Source organism: Erpetoichthys calabaricus, chromosome 7 (assembly GCF_900747795.2).
Source record: "Erpetoichthys calabaricus chromosome 7, fErpCal1.3, whole genome shotgun sequence".
In the NCBI taxonomy this organism is placed as follows: domain Eukaryota; kingdom Metazoa; phylum Chordata; class Cladistia; order Polypteriformes; family Polypteridae; genus Erpetoichthys; species Erpetoichthys calabaricus.
The window spans coordinates 75202009-75222324 of record NC_041400.2 but is presented as its reverse complement, the minus strand read 5'-3'; the positions used below and the strand labels follow the sequence as shown (position 1 = coordinate 75222324).

At 38.3% G+C, this 20316-nt stretch overlaps 1 protein-coding gene across 1 annotated transcript in view; it reads left to right on the top strand.

The window, feature by feature from the left end:
• tpgs2 (tubulin polyglutamylase complex subunit 2) overlaps positions 1-20316 on the top strand; it is a 137032-nt gene that overhangs the window by 18872 nt on the left and 97844 nt on the right. The window contains exon 3 of the mRNA XM_051930152.1: positions 3974-4061. Coding sequence (XP_051786112.1) covers positions 3974-4061 — 88 coding nt within the window. The remainder of the gene's footprint in view (positions 1-3973; positions 4062-20316) is intronic.

The window sequence follows — 20316 nt, the reverse complement described above, 5'->3', positions numbered from 1 at the left end:
AAATAACTGGAGAGGACTTCAAATTAGACACCAAGATAGCAGCAGCTTACTGCATACGGGGATCAAATACCTCTAAACCTAGGACTCTTTATTGTGCATTTAGAAAAATTACAATCTAAATTACATATAATCTTACTTCTCAAACAGAAACAAGATTATATTTGAAAATAACCACATTCGTGTTTTCCCTGATTTATCACCCTCAACAGCTGCTAAACATGCCACTTTTTACAACATTAAATAGCTGTTACAGAAAGCTGAGATCAGATACAGCCCCTGTATCCTGCCAAACTGAAAGTGGACATTCAAGGCAAACTCTACATTTTTACCTGTACGGAGGAAGCAGAAAAAGCTAAGAAAAATGATCCTGACACTTCTTTGAAATACGATCATGAGTCGCATCCTGTAATTGCATGGCACCTATCTTACCGGCTGTTTGATCTGCTTGCAATGATACTGGTACTGTAATTATACATCCTTTTCCCTTCTTGGCCACTTTTTCTTTATGCTTCAATTACAATTATATGCGTATATGTATGTATGTGTAAAAAATTTTTTTTTTTTTTAAAAGGAGACTGTTTAACATCATACCCTTGGTTTATTGTAGGGCTTGCTATGCTTATCCAGGGCTGCTTTTTAAAATCATTCCCTGGGTTTACTATCTCAAGATTGTTTAAGATTATAGATATCTCCGTTTTAATTCTCATATGCCGCTGCTGGGGGCTTGTTTTGTTTTGGACATGCTCTGTCTCTAGGTATGTCAGAGGACTGGGACTTTGTGAAGTGTTGTTCAGCCTCACGTGGGTAGGCAAAATGGGGGTGGCAGGGGGACTAAGAGAGGAGAGAAAGAGAGCAACCTATCTTCTATCCTTTTAGTCATTATACTTATAAATACCAATGTAGCAATAGGCTTCATGGCAATAACTCCTGGTAAAATTGGAAATTAAGGTCAAAGCTATATTATTTTCAATTAAGACTACAAAATGATAGGTCTAAACACTAAAATAGTATTTTTACAGAAGACCCACTTATTAAGCAAGGATCAGTTTCAGCTGCACAGAGACTGGACTAGCCAAATATTCCATTCCAGCTTTACAAAGAAAACTAGAGGTGTGGAAATTCTTATGCATAGAAAAGTCACATTTGCAGTATCAGATGTAATATCTGATCCTGAAGGGAAATATGTGATTGTCATGGGTAATTTATTCAACCGTAAAGTGATTTTGATAAATATCTATGCACCGATTGTCAATGATAGGGACTTCATCCAAAATGTATTTGCATCCATTCCAAATGTGAACACTCATAAAATTATAATGGATGGGGATTTTAATTGTGTTTTAAATCCAGACCTAGATAGGTCTCCTGCCACAGGGCCGATGACATGTAACACTGCAAAGACAATTACAGAGTTTGTAACTGATCACAACTTATCAGACCCCTGGAGATTTCTAAACCCAAACTCGAGTATATTCCTTTTTACTCACCAGTGCTATCTATTTCTTTGTAGATAGCAATTTCTTGCCTATGATTAAATCTTGCAAGTACAACGCTTTGTTATCTCCGACCACGCCCCTTTGATCTTGGAGGTAAAATCATTATGCTCCACATACTCTTCTCACAGATGGCGTCTTAACCCACTTTTATTAGCAGACGAGAACTGTACAACATTTATATCCAAACAAATCTATTTTTTTAGAGATAAATACATCCTCAAAGGTTTCTGAAGGAATACTCTGGGAAACACTGAAGGCTTTCTTAAGAGGACAGATTATCTCATATCTTTCCCACAGAAATAAATTGGAAACCAAGAAGGTAGCATTATTTTAATAAATTCAATTGTTGACCGACTGTAACCAAGTGCTCTGCCAATGAATGATGGAGTTTCACCTCTCTCTGACCTTTTAATTATTTCTACTTTATTTTCAATGGTGATGGCTTTTCTCTTCTTTACTATATCACCAGCACTTGCATCAGATTTGTGTTTCAGAGACATTCTTGAAGGGTGAAGACAAAAGGTTATGATGAGCTCTTCTGCACAGCACTATACAGCTATCACAGCAGGCAGGCATCCCTCGTCAGCACGTCTGGTGTACTGACAAGAGACAACTTCCTGCTATGTACGTAACAGTACAAGCAGGCTTGCTACCGAGAATGAATGGGAGTAGCGAGGGCTGGTTTACCACCCACCCACCACATAGTCACCTCCACTACAGTATGCAGCCTGCAGCGTGCGTCCGCTCACCGAGAACGAACACGGTGCGGCCAAAGGCGTGTAGTGAATCGCCCACCACCGCCCCCATTCAACAGGCAGCCACCCGAAGCACACTACAATGCTACCCCCTGCCGCCCCGTTCACCCTCAATGGCCTCCGTTTAGCCACAACCGGGTCACCGCTTGCAGCATTACCAGCCGCCCACCCAAAACGATTTGGGGGGAGATGTGTGTAGTGGGCAGGCAGTGAAACGCCCTACACCGCTCCATCCAGCCTGCGTCCAGTCAGGAGCAGTAGCTGTGGCGGCATAGTGGGCGGACAGCGAACCGCCACATTAAGCCTCCGTCCTGCACACGAGCGATAGCTGTGGCCCCAGTGACTATGGACCACGGGTCACTGCTCGCTTGCCGCCGGGAGCCGCCTGAGGGGCACTGGGACACTACGCTGCGCGAGCAGCAAAATCGCACCCCTCCAGCCACTACTTTCCGCATCCTCCGGCCAAAGATGACGTAAGTCGTAGGTCGAGTGTCCGTAACCTGGGGACTACCTGTATTATATAAAGTGAAATGTGCATATTATTTAGCACATATCAAATGGTTATGTTTTTGTATGCTCATTATCTATATTTACTATCATCACGTAAATTATTAAGAAAAATAAACCCAGTAGGATTCTAATTCTTGCACAGCGGTCATGAATTTCCCTGTGAGATTAATAAAAGTTTATCTAATCTAGTCAATTGTTGGGAATCTCCATAGCCAGTCCCTGTGGGGTAAAATAATAAACAGACAAATCTGTTCCGGTATGGGCAGCAAAGCCTTATCTTATATAGCATATCACCATCCACAAACATCTGTAAAGTTCTCTACAAAGAAAAAAAATAAAGGTAAGTTAAAAGAAGTTTAATAGTAATTATTAGAGGTGTGACGTGACAAGGCAGATTTAATCCTGTTTTCATATTTATACAAGTCAGATGTTTCTTTAAGGTTTTTTGAAAGCTTGGCATAATGCAACAGATTAGAACAGAATGAGGGTCGGGTACTAGGATGGACTTTAAAAGAGACAAGATAAAAAAGCCGGAGAGGTCCAGAAAACTTACAATATGATAACAACCAAGTCAGAATGAAGCAAGGAGAACTTGAAGTCTGGCAAAAGCACAGTGCTAGATCATCTAGAAAGGTATTTAACTCATGTAAATGTTGTAGAATAACCTTCTGAAAATTGACAGACAGGATGTATGGGAGATGGATCCATGGGCTGCCCCTGACAACTGTGATAAGAATGTAATGACTCCTCATCTGGTATAAGGCTATATCTCGTAGATATAAGCAGTCACTTTGCAAGAGGTAAAACTTGCTTTAAGAAGATAGACAAAAAAAAAATTATTATTCAATTAAATAAAAACATTACTTCTGAGTTACCCTGCATCTGAGAAGGAGTATAAATTTGAATGTTTTAAACAATAAGGACCAAGAATAAGTATTCTATTAGTGGTACCTGTCATACATGAACATTGAATTAATTGTTCCATTTACTCCAGCTGTACAGACTCCATTATTTCTCATTTTGATATAAATTGGTAAGTAGATTTTTTTTTTAAATTTTGATTTGGCTTTTTTATGTCATACATTATATATAATTCTATTTGATAGTTTAATTTGTAGTTATTATGAAAATAGAAGCACTGAACTGACTTTTCTCTGTTATTATTATAAACACGGATTTCCATTTTACTCCTCTTTGTTTTTGTGGCAACAGAGGCATAACTGCATGCTACCTGATGACCTCAAGGATTTCTACCTCACCCTGGATGGCTTTCATCTTACTTGGAGTGCAAAATTTGAAGGTATGTGGACCGTTAGAGTGTAGTACTGTATTTCATTTGTTGTTTAATATATTGGGAAACATTGCTCTGTTTTCTGTAGGGAATCACCATCATCATCAATTTAACAGCCATTTCCTGGGTTTACCCATATTAGCCAGTTGCCCCCCACCCCCAAACTTTTTCTTTCCAATCTACATAGTACTGGGTGATTATTATTATTATTTGTTGTTATAATTCATTGTCCTCATTTAACAACTTCTCTATATACTTCTTCTAGGTATCCTTAATTATATTATTTTCAGTCATGATGTTAAGTTTTCAAGAATTCACAAACACTGCATTCTTTTGCCATTTGATTTTATTTTATTTTTTTTTATAAATTTTATTGATTTTATTGTTATCATTCCATACAAATAGTCAATTTTTACAAAAAACAGGATTGAAAACAAATCAACCCCCACCCCTGAGAAAGAGAGCATGGCCAATGGAGTAAAACTTAAAGCTAGTAAAAATAAATAAATTGATGAGTTTAATAGGCGGATAAAGATAAATGGAGAAGTAAAAGAAAAGGGAAGAGAATCTACTTCCTCAGTGCTTTAAGAGCTTATTCTAAAATGTTAGATCCTGCCAGGTTTTGAAAAAGTTCTGCACAGATCCTCTGAGAATTAGACTTTTTCCAATTTCTAATAGTATACAACATCAGTTACCCACTGACTTAAAAGAGGAGCGTTAGGATTCTTCCAGTTTAGCAAAATAAGTTTGCGTGCCAATAGTGTAGTGAAGGCAATCACAGTTTGTTTGTCCTTCTTCACTTTAAGCCCATCTGGATGAACACCAAACACACCTATTAATGGGTTAGGAGGGATTGTAACACCAAGGCTGTCGGAAAGGCACTTAAAAAATTTTGTCCAGAATGATGTAATTTGGTGCAGGCCCAAAACATGTGACTGAGTGAGGCTGGAACTTGATTACAGCATTCGTAGGTTGGATCTTGCCCTGGAAACATTTTGGACAGTTTTAAGCGAGACAGATGTGCTCGATATATAATTTTGAGTTGAATAATTGCATGCTTTGCGCATATGGAGCTCGAGTGAATTCTCTGCATTGCTTCCTTCCACTCCTTTTCTGCGAAGTTGAGTGATAGATCCTTTTCCCATTGTCCTCTTGGATCTTTGAAAGGGAGGGACCATAAAATAATTTTATATATTGCAGAAATGCTGTCTGAGTCTTCGAAACTGAGCAATATTTTTTCCAGCGTACAGGAAGGTGCGAGATGAGGAAAATCGGGCAGGTTCTGTTTAACAAAGTTTCTAATTTGAAGATAGCGAAAGAAATGTGTTGCTGGAAAGTTAAATTTAGAATGTAATTGTTCATAGGATGCAAAGATGTTGTCTATATAAAGATCTCTAAGCAATTTAATCCCAAATGTTTTCTAGATATTAAACACTGCATATGTTTGCCAGGGTTGAAAAAGGTGGTTCTCATGCAGAGGTGCCACAGATAAAAGATTCTCCATCTTAAAATGCTTTGTAAATTGGTTCCATATTCTAAGTGAGTGAAGCACAATTGGGTTATTAGTATATTGGTGATAACTTGCATTTATTGGGACACAAAGCAGGGAATATAAAGAAGTACTGCAGGATTTTATTTCTATTGCGGACCAAGCCTGTGTATGTTCATCTATTTGTGTCCAGGTTTTTATAGCGTGTACTGTATGTTTGCTGCCCAGTAATAAAACTGAAAGTTAGGTAGAGCCATGCCACCTTCTGCCTTAGGTCTTTGTAGGGTCACGCTTTGGATACATGGATGTTTTAAGTTCCAAATAAATTAGGTTTTTTTTAATCTAATTGCTTAAAAAATTATTTATTGATGTATATTGGAACATTATGAAATAAAAAGAGAAGCTTAGGAAGGGTATTCATCTTAACAGTGTTAATTCTTCCAGCTAGAGTGAGATAAAGGGTTGACCATCTATGCAAGTCTTGCTTAATTTTTTCCATACAGACGGCGAAATTTTGTTGATAAAGAGCTTTACATTTACTTGTGATGTTTACCCCTAGGTATTTAAACTGATCTGCAATAATAAAAGGGAAGGTATCCAATCTAATATTGTATGCTTGAGAATTCACTGGAATGAGCACACTTTTATTCAAATTAATTCTGAGACCAGAAATCTTTTGAAATTCTGTAAGTGCTGTTAAGACTGCAGGCACAGTATTTTGGGGGTCTGATATGTACAGTACCATATCATCTGCATATAGAGAAATTTTCTATTCAGGTCCTTCTCTGATAATCCCCTTTATCTGATAAGCATTTCAACACTGAACTGCCAGTGGTTCAATGGCAATTGCGAATAGCAGTGGTGACAAGGTGCATCCTTGTCTGGTACCACGTTCTAGTTTAAAGTAGTCTGAACACATGTTGTTAATACAAACTAAAGCTTCTGGATTGGTATACAGTAGTTTGATCCATGCACAAATGTATGGGCCAAACCCAAATTTCTCTAATGTAGTGAAAAGGTAGTTCTATTCAATCATATCAAATGCTTTTTCTGCATCCAACGATAATAATATCTCTGGAGTGTTTGACTTTCCAGGTGAATATATTATATTAAATAGGCATCGAAGATTGGAAGCTAAGTGCCGGCCTTTAATAAATATAGTTTGATCTTGTGATATTACCAAAGGCAGCACTTTCTCTATCCTTCTAGCCAGGACTTTGGAGAGTATCTTAACATCGTTATTCAGAAGTTAAATTGGTCTGTATGATGCACATTGTAATTAGTCCTTAGTTTGTTTAGGAAAGACGGTGATTAATGCTTGCCGAAAAGTTTGAGGTAGAATTTGATTTTCTCTAGCTTCTGTAAATGTTGCTAGTAAGAGGGGAGCTAACTGAGTGGAGAATTTCTTATAAATACAGGGTAGCCATCAGGGCCTGCTTCTTTCCTGCTCTGAAGTGACTTTATAGCATCTAGTAATTCTGATAGTGTCAGAGGTTTATCCAGTTCCTCTGCACTAAAAGTATCTATTTGTGGTATCTGTAATGTATCCAGAAATGCATTAGATTGTATGTTGTCTTCTTTAAACTCAGTAGATAGAATATTAGGATTTATAGTGAGCATTATATTTTTATGGTCAATGATTTCACCTCTGTTCGTGTTGGTGATTACTGGGTGTTATACTATGCTTTGTTATTTAAGTTTAATGTCACTATTCTCTGTGCCCACTGTTATGGACTCATTCATACAGGCAGACCAAGTATGGTACAGAGGGGCACAGCTTCAGTATTTAGAATTGCCGAGCCAAGCACAGGACTAGAGAGCCTAAACACAGACTAGTATATTTCTGTCTTCTGTCAGTACACCATCTTCTTTCCTTGTTGGGAGAATGAGAACTGTATGTAGGCATTGTGCTATTCTTGTATGTTTGAAGGTGGGGTTTGAGTCCTGTCCTGTCCTTGTTTGGACCCGGAGCTAAGAACCTGCACACGGAGCAACCCGAATATAAGGATGGATCTACGGCCAACACCTTGAAGCTTCCTGGCGGAAGAGTATGTCTTCCGTCTGAGGCCAGGCAGAAGATTATGTCTTCTGTCCGGTTAAAATCCTTTAGTGTGGCGACGAAAGATGGCAAGACTGCGTAGGTCAAGTCTCCCACATGTTTGATATGTCTGCCATATGCTTCCCGCTTGTAATACCACGTGAACCCGTCAGTAAAGAGCTAAATTACCCTTTTGTTCTCTTGTAATCTTTTAACCGTCATATTGCATGCTGGGGAGGGATAATACCTTTGTATTTAAATTCAGGTTAATTAAAACGCCGCAATTGAAAAGAACACATTTCCAGAGAGCTAATGCCTCTTAAGGAAACACTGGGATTGCATTGCGAACTTCTTGCTTGTATATTTGTTGAGCTAAGAGCTTATTAGCTTTCTCTCCGTGTTCATAGTAATGATGTCTTGATTTAAAAATGAGTTGTGCAGTTTCTTTGGTTGTTAAGAAGTTGAGCTCCGAATGCAGAGCCTCCCTTTTCCTATGAAGAGCCTCACTTGGGCACCTGGCATGTTCTTGATCTATTCTAGTAATTTCGCTGGTTAGCTCTAATACCTTCTTGGTTTCTAATTTATTTCTATGGGAAAGATATGAAATAATCTGTCCTCTTAAGAAGGCCTTTAGAGTTTCCCAGAGTATTCCTGCAGAGACCTCTGAGGATATATTTGTCTCTAGGAAGAAACTGATTTGTTTTGATATAAATTCTGTACAGTTCTCGTCTGCTAATCGAAGTGGGTTAAGACGCCATCTGTGAGATGAGTATGTTGGGCATAATGATTTTAGCTCCAAGATCAAAGGGGCATGGTCGGAAATAACAATAGCATCATACTTGAAAGATTTAATAGTAGGCAAGAAATTATTATCTATAAAGAAATAATCAATTCTTGAGTAGCAATGATGCACTGGTGAGTAGAAGGAATATGTTCTTGAGTTTGGGTTTAGAAACCTCCAGGGGTCTGATAAGTTGTGGTCAGTTAAAAAATGTGTAATTATCTTTGCAGTGTTAGACGTTATCCCCCCTGTGACAGGAGACCTATCTAAGAGTGGATTTAAAACACATTTGTCCCCAACCGTTATAATTTTATGAGTGTTCACATTGGGAATGGATGCAAATACATTTTGCATGAATTCCCTATCATCGACATTGGGTGCATGAACATTTATCAGAATCACTTTACAGTTAAATAAATTGCCCATGACAATCACATACCTCCCTTCAGGATCAGATACCACAAATTCCAGCTCACAAAGTTAACTGTCCCATCATGGAGACATTGATTCTGAATTTTTTATGTCATTTTGTAGTCTTAACTGGAAGTGAGACAACTTTAACCTTAATTTCCAATTTTCCCACAAGTTATTGCTGTGCAGTCTATTGTTACATTTGTAGTTATAATTATAAGGATTAAAAGGATAGATTAGATATAGCTTGCTCTCTTTCTCTCCTCTCCTTATCCCCCCACCCCCCCATTTTGCCTGCTCACGTGAGGTTGTACCCCAGTTCACAAAGTCCCAGTCCTCTGACTTATCTAGAAACAGAGCCATTTGATTTTGTAATAATGAACAAATTTTTTCCTTCCTCATTCTGCAGGTCACTTGCAAATTTATTTCTCCAGGGTTTCTTTAACTTTTTAATGTTTTGTTTTATGTTTATTTAATATTCATTAATATGCTTGACTGCATACAATGAGTAATTGATCTGATTTGCTAAAATAGCAGATAGGATATACACAATCAGAGGCTGCTTTGCTAGAATGGCATCCTATCCACACCCCAGTGTGCATTCAATAGTGGTCAAGGAAAGTTACTGTTAATGGTGTGGAAGAAAATTTAATACAGGCAAACACCCCCCAACTGGAATGCCCTGATTTGAGCAATAAAACACAGGCAGGAGAAAGCGTCAATCGTTATTCTTTATCTAAATCTTCGAAGAGGTAACAAGTGTATTACATGTTAGCCACATGTTAGTCACATTGCTACAAAGGAAAAAATGTCCTCAGGCTATATTTATACAGTTCATTGATTAGGTCACTTTTCTTTAAAAGGAATTCATTACAAATTCAGAAAACTTTTAACATGATTGGTTACACCTAGTTGCTAACAGGATTTTCATACCTTAGATGACCACAATTTGATTGATAGTCCTGTTTGTTTAGGATGTATGTGACTTTTTAAATGTATGTTTTTCATTTTTATTTTTGGGAGCTGTGTGAACGCTTAAAAAGAAGGAAAAAAGAACAATGGCTTATATATATATATATATATATATATATATATATAAATAAATATATTATGATCCAGCTTGGTACAAAACAGGAAACACATTTTATCATAGTGAATAAAAATAACAGCGTCAGCTTTTAAGCATAAGCTCAGAAGGATATGAGACTCAGTCACATGCCAGGTGCACACATAGAGCAGGGTTCAAATTTAACTCTTACACTCCTCCCTTTGAACCGAAACGGTGTTCACTTTTCTTACATGTCATCAATATCGGTAATATGAAAAAGAAAAGCTTCAGAATCGTTAAAATCATTCAGAGAAGGGGCAGTTGGATTTGTAGGGAAAACTCGAAGGACCATATTATTTATCACAGTGTTAGACATCATATTTGACATTATATTATGCAGGATAGGGATGCAACGGCAAAAAATGAAACCAACAATTAAAAGGACAACAAGAATTATCATCCCAGTCTGAGCGAACCAACTACCAAATTCTCCAAAAAGAACAGTGAACCAGGAATTTTATAGGAAACCACCACGAGGGGGCAAAACCAGAATTAGCCTTTAGTTCAAGAGCTAGACCTTCCAATCTCTCTAGTGTGCGAGTAAAGGACCCATTAGGGGCAGTGTTATCAGGAATAAAAGTACAACATGCTTCACCAAACATAACACACACACCACCTTGCTGAGCTAAAAGTACATCTAATGCTAAATGATTTTGCCATGCCATCTGAGAAGTGGCATGAAGCTGTTCACCTAGTGCCTTAAAAGCATCTTTGCTAAAGTTAATGAAGCGCTGTTGATTATAATATATATAATTAATCCATTCAACATTCTTATTGATTGTTACGAGGGGAAAAAGAGATTCCCATCCAGCAACCACCACGAGCCTTATTCTCGTGTGGGATGCCTTTGGGTTGCCCTATCTCATTGATGTATATTCTAGGGTCAGACTCATACTCAGAAACAGCAGAAGTGGATCGTCTAAATCGAGAATAAGGCAGTAAAGAAATAGGGCCTAGAATGGGGGCAATAAGAATATCATGAGCAACCATTACCAAAGCACAAGTCCCATCCCAGTCACTTGGAAGACCTTCCCTTAGGAGAGTGCCCCCCTCATTCGACCACAGGCCCCAAAACTGTCTGCTAATAAGCGATTCTGAAAAGTAAGAGAACAAGTAGTGGGTTTAGACTTATCAGGACCACACTGACTTTCATTCTTGTATTTCAATGAAACAATAGAGTAACAGTTTCCAGGGAATGTTCCGACCAGATTTGTACCATTCCTCTGATAACATTTATATTTACCTGGGGTTATTTGAGTAATATAAGGGGGAGGGGTGTCAGTTTGTGGCTAGATACGGGAATAATTACATCGTGATGCGAAATGATGCTGATACAAGTAACTTCCCATAAGAATTGTACAGGTTTGTGGACATATAGGGTATGGTATACCAGTCTTTTCTATATAAACCCCTTTTGAACACTCATAATATGCCCAATCAGTAACATTCTTAGTAGAGGTATCATTCCTACAGTCTGGGGATTGTAACCATCTATAAAATGTATTACAGGTCTCATCATTGTATACATGGGGAACGACCCATAAATCAGGTCGTGGTCAAGAGCAAACATAACATGATTCAGTCTTCATTTTAGAGACGGTATAGTTCATAAGAGCCCACCATATGTTATCTGTCTGAACCCAGGGTGACACCTGAAAAGATAAAGAGCGCTTCAGTCGATGCATGTTAGACACATTAAAATGGATACAGTCATCTGAGGAATTTGTTGCTTTCCCCAGAGAGCAAGAGTCAATAGATCGTATGACCATGGATAGAGCCTCATACAAGACAAACACCATAAATAGAGAAATAAGCACTGTGGGTACATGTCTTTTCAAGGTTTGGATTTTCATGGTGTTGTCAACAAGGAAGTCTTTCTGCAATGGGAAAGGTAGATCCAAGAATCAATGCCCTCAACCTTCACAGCGCGAGGAGTAGACAGAAGAACTTGGTGTGGTCCTCTCCACCGAGGCTGGTTCCAATGCTTTCATCGAGCGTCTCGAACCAAAACCCAGTCGCCTATGGTGATCTCCTCTTTCTCAGTGTCATCAGATGGGGCTACTCGCCAGGACTCCTTTACTTGGGAATGGACACCCATTAGCACCCTTTGTAACCCTGAAAGAAAATGAGAAAGATCCCCATCAACAGTTTCCAGTTCGATTCTCCCACCAGGAAATGGGACAGGCATTGGTTTTCCTGTCAGAACCTCAAAAGGGGAGAGTCCTAACTGTCTATGTGTTCGCCTTTGCATAGCAGTCAAAACCAGTGGGAGGGCATCTGGCCAGTTTAAACCAGTCTCCTCACATATTTTAGCAAGTTTCAGTTTCAATGTCTGATTTGCCCTTTCCACCATGCCTCCACTCTGTGGATGATAGGCACAATAGTGTTTTAAGTCAATCTGTAGCCATTCAGCTAAATGATGGATCATTGAATTAACAAAATGTGACCCATTGTCTGAATGTAGTTTCCGGGGCACCCCCCCCCCATCGGGCCACCACCTCCCTTACCAAGGCCTTTGCCACTGATTTTGCATCTGCATGTCTACAAGGGAAAGCTTCCACCCACCTAGAGAACACATCAGTTATGACGAGACAATATTTGTAACCTTTTGATGGGGTTAGCTCAATGAAATCTATCTGCAAGTGGTCAAACGGGCCATCTGGAAGAGGGATAACAGATTGTCCTACCTGTATGCTTTTACCCACGTTAAACTTCATGCAAATCACGCACTTTTGACAGTACGCTGCTGCATGTTGCTGGAAACCTGGAGCTCTCCAGAATTGTTCTACCCATGCCACCATCGCATCTTTAGAAGCATGGTCAATACCGTGTGCAGCTTTTGCAAATCCTAGAAAAGAAGACCTTGAAAGAAAAGGTTTGTTAGTCTGTGTGTCTCCACATTCCATTGGAATCCTGGTATCCTCCTTCTCGAATCCACATCCGGCGCTCAGCAGGAGACACATTAGCCTGTAAAAAAGTCACATCTAGATTTAGTGGCGCAGCTTGCGCTAAAGTGGCTAGTGTTATAGGAAACACTGGTGCATCCGGGCTATATGCAGCTTCTTTCGCCCAATAGTCTGCTTGCTCATTGCCATTGCTTACAGGATCCTGTCCATTTGTGTGTGCTTGGCATTTTACCACAGCAATTTGTTTAGGTTCCATAATTGCATTTAGCAAGTTGTCAACCAATGTGTGATGTTGAATAGGTTTTCCAGTACTTGTTTTAAATCCCCTCATTTTCCAGAGTGAGCCATGATCATGGCACACCCCAAAGGCATATCTTGAATCTGTATAATTTGTTACAACTTCCCCCTTATGCAATTGGCACGCACGTGTCAATGCAAAGAGTTCAGCGGCCTGAGCAGACCAAGAGGAAGGGAGCTTGGCACCTTCCACTAAATTGTTATCTCTTACCTCAGCATAGCTGACAGAGGGAGAACCATCTGGAAGACGAAGGGAACACCCATCAACAAACACAGCATGGCCTGAATTAAGAGGAATGTCGGCTAAATCAGAACGAGGTTTAGTAACATGAAAAATGACTTGCCCGCAATCATGGGGTTCACCATCATCAGCCGTAGGAAGCAAAGTGGCAGGGTTTATAGTAGTACACCGCTCAAGAGTAATGTTAGCTAAAGTTAAAAGTACATTTTGATAATGCATCAGGCGTGCAGATGTGAGATGAGATGTGCGAGCCTGAACTAGAATAGAATATACAGTATGAGGAACACGGACATCCAATGGGCACATAAGAACAATGTCTGCACAAGAAAGAATAGCCTCAGTGGCTGCTGCAATGGCTCGCAAGCAAGCTGGAAAAGCAGAAGCAACAGGATCCAAACGTTTGGAATAGTATGCAACTGGTCTTTGGCGATCACCATGGTACTGGGTCAAAACAGAAGACATAAACGCTTTCTTTTCATCAACATAAAGGTAGAAAATCTTTTTGTAATCTGGAATGCCAAGGACAGGGGCTGACGTCAGAGCTTGTTTTAAATCGAGTAGGGCCATGTCTGCTTCAGGGGTCCACTCAATGGGATCTGTCAGGGCAAGATCTTTTCCATGAACCAGATCTTGTAAAGGGCGTGCCTGTTCTGCAAAATTTTGGATCCACTGTCGGCAATAGCCAATCATGCCAAGAAAAGATAACAACTGTTACTTAGTTTCAGGACGAGGCACAAGTCTTATGGCCTCGATACGGGAGTCAGAAAGAGACCGTTCTCCCGGAGTTAAAATATGACCTAGGTATTGAACTTTCTGTGTAACCAGCTGGAGTTTAGAGCGTGAAACTTTATGGCCATTTTCTACTAGATAAAAAAATAAAGCTTTGGTGTCCTTTTCACAATTCTCCTTTGAGTCGGAGCAAAGCAATAAATCATCTACATACTGAATAAGAACACTACCTCTAGGAGAAAAGAAGCCTTCCAAATTACGAGCTAGTTCTTGACCATAAACACATGTAGATTCAGTATAGCCCTGAGGCATAACTGTCCAAGTCCATCTTTTACCCTTAAATGTGAATGCAAACCAAAATTGAGAATCTGTGTGAACAGGAACAGAAAAGAATGCATTTGCTAAATCAATCACAGAGAACCAGTTTGCAGCTGATGAGACAGTGGAGACGATAGTTGCAGGGTTAGGCACAATAGGTGCTCTCGGGTGAATGGCAGCATTCACCCCCTGCAAGTCCTGGACGAATCTCCAGGATCCATCCGCTTTTTTTAAGCAATAAAACACAGGCAGGAGAAAGCGTTAATCGTTATTCTTTATCTAAATCTTCGAAGAGGTAACAAGTGTATTACATGTTAGCCACATGTTAGTCACATTGCTACAAAGAAAAAAATGTCCTCAGGCTATATTTATACAATTCATTGATTAGGTCAATTTTCTTTAAAATGAATTCATTACAAATTCAGAAAACTTTTAACATGATTGGTTACACCTAGTTGCTAACAGGACATGGCAGATTTTGATACCATATATATACGTGTATTATGATCCAGCTTGGTACAAAACAGGAAACACATTTAATCATAGTGAATAAAAATAACAGCGTCAGCTTTTAAGCATAAGCTCAGAAGGATATGAGACTAAGACACATGCCAGGTGCACACATAGAGAAGGGTTCAAATTTAACTCTTACAATGGTACGACAGTACTAATGCTTTTCTTCATACTTCTGCTGATAGAGTATCTTTAATTGTGGTATGACAAATTACAATTCTTAATAGTAAACAGCTATTGCTGTAAGTTTTCTCGTGTTTTAAGAGTTGTTGTCATTGTGGGACTGACTTCTTCCGTGTGTACATTCAATGCAGCCACGGTTAATAATATTTTATCAAATAATTCACACATTTAACATGCGTTTTGACCATGTAAAAAGATACTGGACATGTACACTATGTTGCACAAGTTACATGAGAAGTTTTTTTCATTTTTACATGGAGATTTTTCACATCCTTTGACACCCTCCAGCACTGGTTACTTATTGGTGCCATTGTGATTGAATGTGCAATATTCAATTTATCCACGAAAGCATGAGATTAATTTGTTTTTTTGGACACCACTACAAATGGCTAAGTAATGTTTAAAAATATCTTTTGGTTGGAGTATTCCTTTAAATATTTTTCCATAATATCGTTAGTAAAGAACAGTGAATACCCTATTTAAAAAAGCGAGCTGGAGCTAGTAAAATATGACTTAATACAAACACATTTTTGAAGGAAGCAAAATATTATCTACTTACTTTCGACAAAACCCCTTAAAATATCGAGTTATCATTTTTTGTCAGTATTGCACACCCCTAGTCAGTTCTGGTTTCAATTAACCCTTAGGTGTATGAAATAAACTAATTGGGATAACATAATCATAAACTCAATTAAATCAAAGTATAATGACTATCTATTCATACTTACCTGTGATTTCTGTTTTACTGTACCCTCACCATCATATACAAAGAACACAATATCACCATCTAATCAATGCACAATTTTTCCAGAGAGAGGCTATGAAGAAGAAAACTTACTGAACATTCCAAGAATGATTATGAAGAGTGTAATTAATGAAGTAACAGATGGTGTAGAACAATGGAGGACAATTTTTGTTTTTTAATGTAAGGCCATTTAGAGGTGCCTTTAGTAATGCATTCGAAGCTAGACTTGCAGTATTTTTGCTGTGTTGATCCTTAAATTTTGTTTCACCACATTTGTGACAGTTTGATGCTTATTATCACCACCATCCAAAAAATATTGGAGTCAAAGCTACAGTATATAATGAGTGTAGGCTGAGAATACAGACTGCCAGGTTTAACTTGAGGATATTTACATCTAAATTGCGTGAATAGTTAGGAATTACAGCATTTTTATATGTCGTTTCCTTATCAGAGCACCAAAAATAATTGGAAAAGTCTCTGACAAGCTGTTCCTTGGACAGGTGGGGGCAGGCCCCTTATTATTACATTAACAGATATGCAAGTACAGCCTCTTGTGTCCTGCCAAACTGAAAGTGGATATTCAAGACAAGCATTACATCTTCACCACTACGGAGGAAGCAGAAAAAGAGTTAAGAAAGCTGATCCCGGCACTTTTTTGAAATACGATCGTGAGTCGCATCCTGTCATGGCATGGCAAGAAGATATTTCCTGCTGTCTGATCCGCTTGCAATGATACGGGTACCATAATTATACATCCTTTTCCCTTGTCGGCCACTTTGTGTTTATGTTTTAATTACAATTATACGCGTATATGTGTATGTGTGGAAGAAATTAAATTAGTAACATCTTTTTACTATTCTAAAGGAGACTGTTTAACATCATACCCTTGGTTTATTGTTATTGTTATTATTGTATTAGAGTTTACTATGCTCATCCAGGGCCACTTTTTAACACCATTCCCTGGGTTTACTATCTTACTATTTCAAGACTGTTAAAGATTATATTTTATGCTTATAGTATTTAGACTGTATCCACAATAGATATCTCAATTTTAATCTTCAAACACCGCTGCTGAGGGGCTTGTTTTGTTTTGGACATGCTCTGTCTCTAGGTATGTCAGAGGACTGGGACTTTGTGAAGTGGGGTCTAGCTTCACGTGGGGAGGCAAAATGGGGGGGTGGGAGAGAAAGAGAGCAAGCTATATTTAATCTATCCATTTAATCCTTATAATTAGAATTACCAATGTAACAATAGGCTGCATGGCAATAACTCCTGGGAAAACTGGAAATTAAGGTCAAAGCTATATTATTTTCAATTAAGACTACAAAATGATAACAAAAATTCAGAAGCAAAGTCTCCATAACTGTACAGTTACCTTTGTGAGCTCGAATGTTAAAGGCCTGAATCACGAATTAAAGAGAAAGAAAGTATTCTCACACCTAACAGGTCTAAACGCTAAAATAGTATTTTTACAGGAGACCCACTTGTTAAGCAAGGATCAGTTCCGGCTGCAAATAGACTGGACTGTCCAAATGTTCCATTCCAGTTTTACAAAGAAAACTAGAGGTGTGGGAATTCTTATACATAGAACAGTCTAATTTCTAGTATCAGATGTAATATCTGATCCTGACGGGAGATATGTGATTGTCATGGGCAATTTATTTAACTGTAAAGTGATTCTGATAAATGTTTATGTACCAAATGTGGATGATAGGGAATCCATGCAAAATGTATTTACATCCATTCCCAATGTGAACACTCATAAAATTATAATGGCTGGGGACTTTAATTGTGTTTTAAATCCAGACTTAGATAGGTCTCCTGTCGCAGGGGTGATGACATCTAACACTGCAAAGACAATTACACAGTTTGTAACTGACCACAACTTATCAGACCCCTGGAGATTTCTAAACCCAAACTCAAGAACATATTCCTTCTACTCACCAGTGCATCATTGCTACTCAAGAATTGATTATTTCTTTATAAATAACAACTACTTGCCTACAATTAAATCTTGTAAGTACGACGCTATTGTTATCTCCGACCATGCCCCTCTGATCTTGGAGCTAAAATCATTATACCCTACATACTCATCTCGCAGATGGCGTCTTAACCCACTCTTATTAGCAGATACTGTACAGAATTTATATCAAAACAAATCAGTTTTTTTCTAGAGACAAATACATCCTCAGAGGTCTCCGCAGGAATACTCTGGGAAACCCTGAAGGCCTTCTGAAGAGGACAGATTATCTCATATATTTCCCACAGAAATAAATTAGAAACCAACAAGGATCGGAGCTAACCAGCGAAATTACTAGAATAGATCAAGAACATGCCAGGTGTCCACTTGAGGCTCTTCATAGGAAAAGGCAGGCTGTGCATTCAGAGCTCAACCTCTTAACAACCAAAGAAACTGCACAACTCATTTTTAAATCAAGACATCATTACTATGAACATGGAGAGAAAGCTAATAAGCTCTTAGCTCAACAAATCCACAAGCAATCCCAGCAATCACCAGCACAAACAGAGACAAAATCATTGACTATAAAAATATAATGCACACATTTAGAGAGTACTATAAATCCTTATATTCTACTGAGTTTAAAGAAGACAACACACAATCTAATGTATTTCTGGATGCATTACAGATACCACAAATAGATACTCTTAGTGCAGAGGAATTGGATAAATCTTGGGCACTATCAGAATTACTAGATGCTATAAAGTCACTTAAGAGTGGGAAAGCAGCAGGCCCTGATGGCTACCCTGTCAAATTTTATAAGAAATTCTCCACTCAGCTAGCTCCCCTTTTATTAGCAACGTTCACGGAAGCTAGAGACAATCAAATTCTACCTCAAACTTTTCGCCAAGCATTAATCACCGTCTTTCCTAAACAAAATAAGGACTTATTACAATATGCATTAAACAGACCAATTTCACTTCTGAATAATGATGTTAAGATACTATCCAAAGTCCTGGCTAGAAGGATGGAGAAAGTGCTGCCTTCGATAATATCACAAGATCAAACTGGATTTATTAAAGGCCGACACTTAGCTTCCAATCTTCGACGCCTGTTTAATGTAGTATATTCACCCACAAAGTCAAACACCCCAGAGATATTATTATCGTTGGATGCAGAAAATGCATTTGATATGATTGAATAGAACTACCTTTTCACTGTATTGGAGAAATTTGGGTTTGGCCCGAACATTTGTGCATGGATCAAACTACTGTATACCAATCCAGAAGCTTTAGTATGTATTAACAACATTAATTCAGACTACTTTAAACTAGAACATGGTACCAGACAAGGATGCCCCTTGTCACCAGTACTTTTTGCAATCGCCATTGAGCCACTGGCAGTTCACTGTCGAAATGCTTACTAGATAAAGGGGATTATCAGAGAAGGACTTGAATAGAAAATTTCTCTATATGCAGATGATATGGTACTGTATATATCAGACTCACAAAATACTGTGTCTGCAGTCCTAACAGCACTTACAGAATTTCAAAAGATTTCTGGTCTCAGAATTAATTTGAATAAAAGTGTGTTCTTCCTAGTGAATTCTCAAGCATACAATATTAGGTTGTACACCTTCTCTTTTATCATTGCAGATCAGTTTAAATACCTAGGGGTAAACATTACAAGTAAACATAAAGCTCTTTATCAACAAAATTTCACCGTCTGTATGGAAAAAATTAAGCAAGACTTGCATAGATGGTCAACCCTTCATCTCACTGTAGCTGGAAGAATTAACGTTGTTAAGATGAATATCCTTCCTAAGCTTCTCTTTTTATTTCAAAACATTCCAATATACATCAATAAATCATTCTGTAAGCAATTAGATTCAACCATAACCTCATTTAATTGGAATTTAAAACATCCACGTATCCAAAGAGCGACCCTGCAAAGACCTAAGGCAGAAGGTGGCATGGCTCTACCTAACTTTCAGTTTTATTACTGGGCAGCAAACATACAGTTGTGCTTGAAAGTTTGTGAACCCTTTAGAATTTTCTATATTTCTGCATAAATATGACCTAAAACATCATCAGATTTTCAACTCAAGTCCTAAAAGTAGATAAAGAAAAACCAGTTAAACAAATGAGACAAAAATATTATACTTGATCATTTATTTATTGAGGAAAATGATCAAATATTACATATTTGTGAGTGGCAAAAGTATGTGAACCTCTAGGATTAGCAGTTAGTTTGAAGGTGAAATTCGAGTCAGGTGTTTTCAATCAATGGGATGACAATCAGGTGTGAGTGGGCACCCTGTGTTATTTAAAGAACAGGGATCTATCAAAGTCTGCTCTTCACAACACGTTTGTGGAAGTGTGTCATGGCACGAACAAAGGAGATTTCTGAGGACCTCAGAAAAAGAGTTGTTGATGCTTATCATGCTGGAAAAGGTTACAAAACCATCTCTAAAGAGTTTGGACTCCACCAATCCACAGTCAGACAGATTGTGTACACATGGAGGAAATTCAAGACCATTGTTACC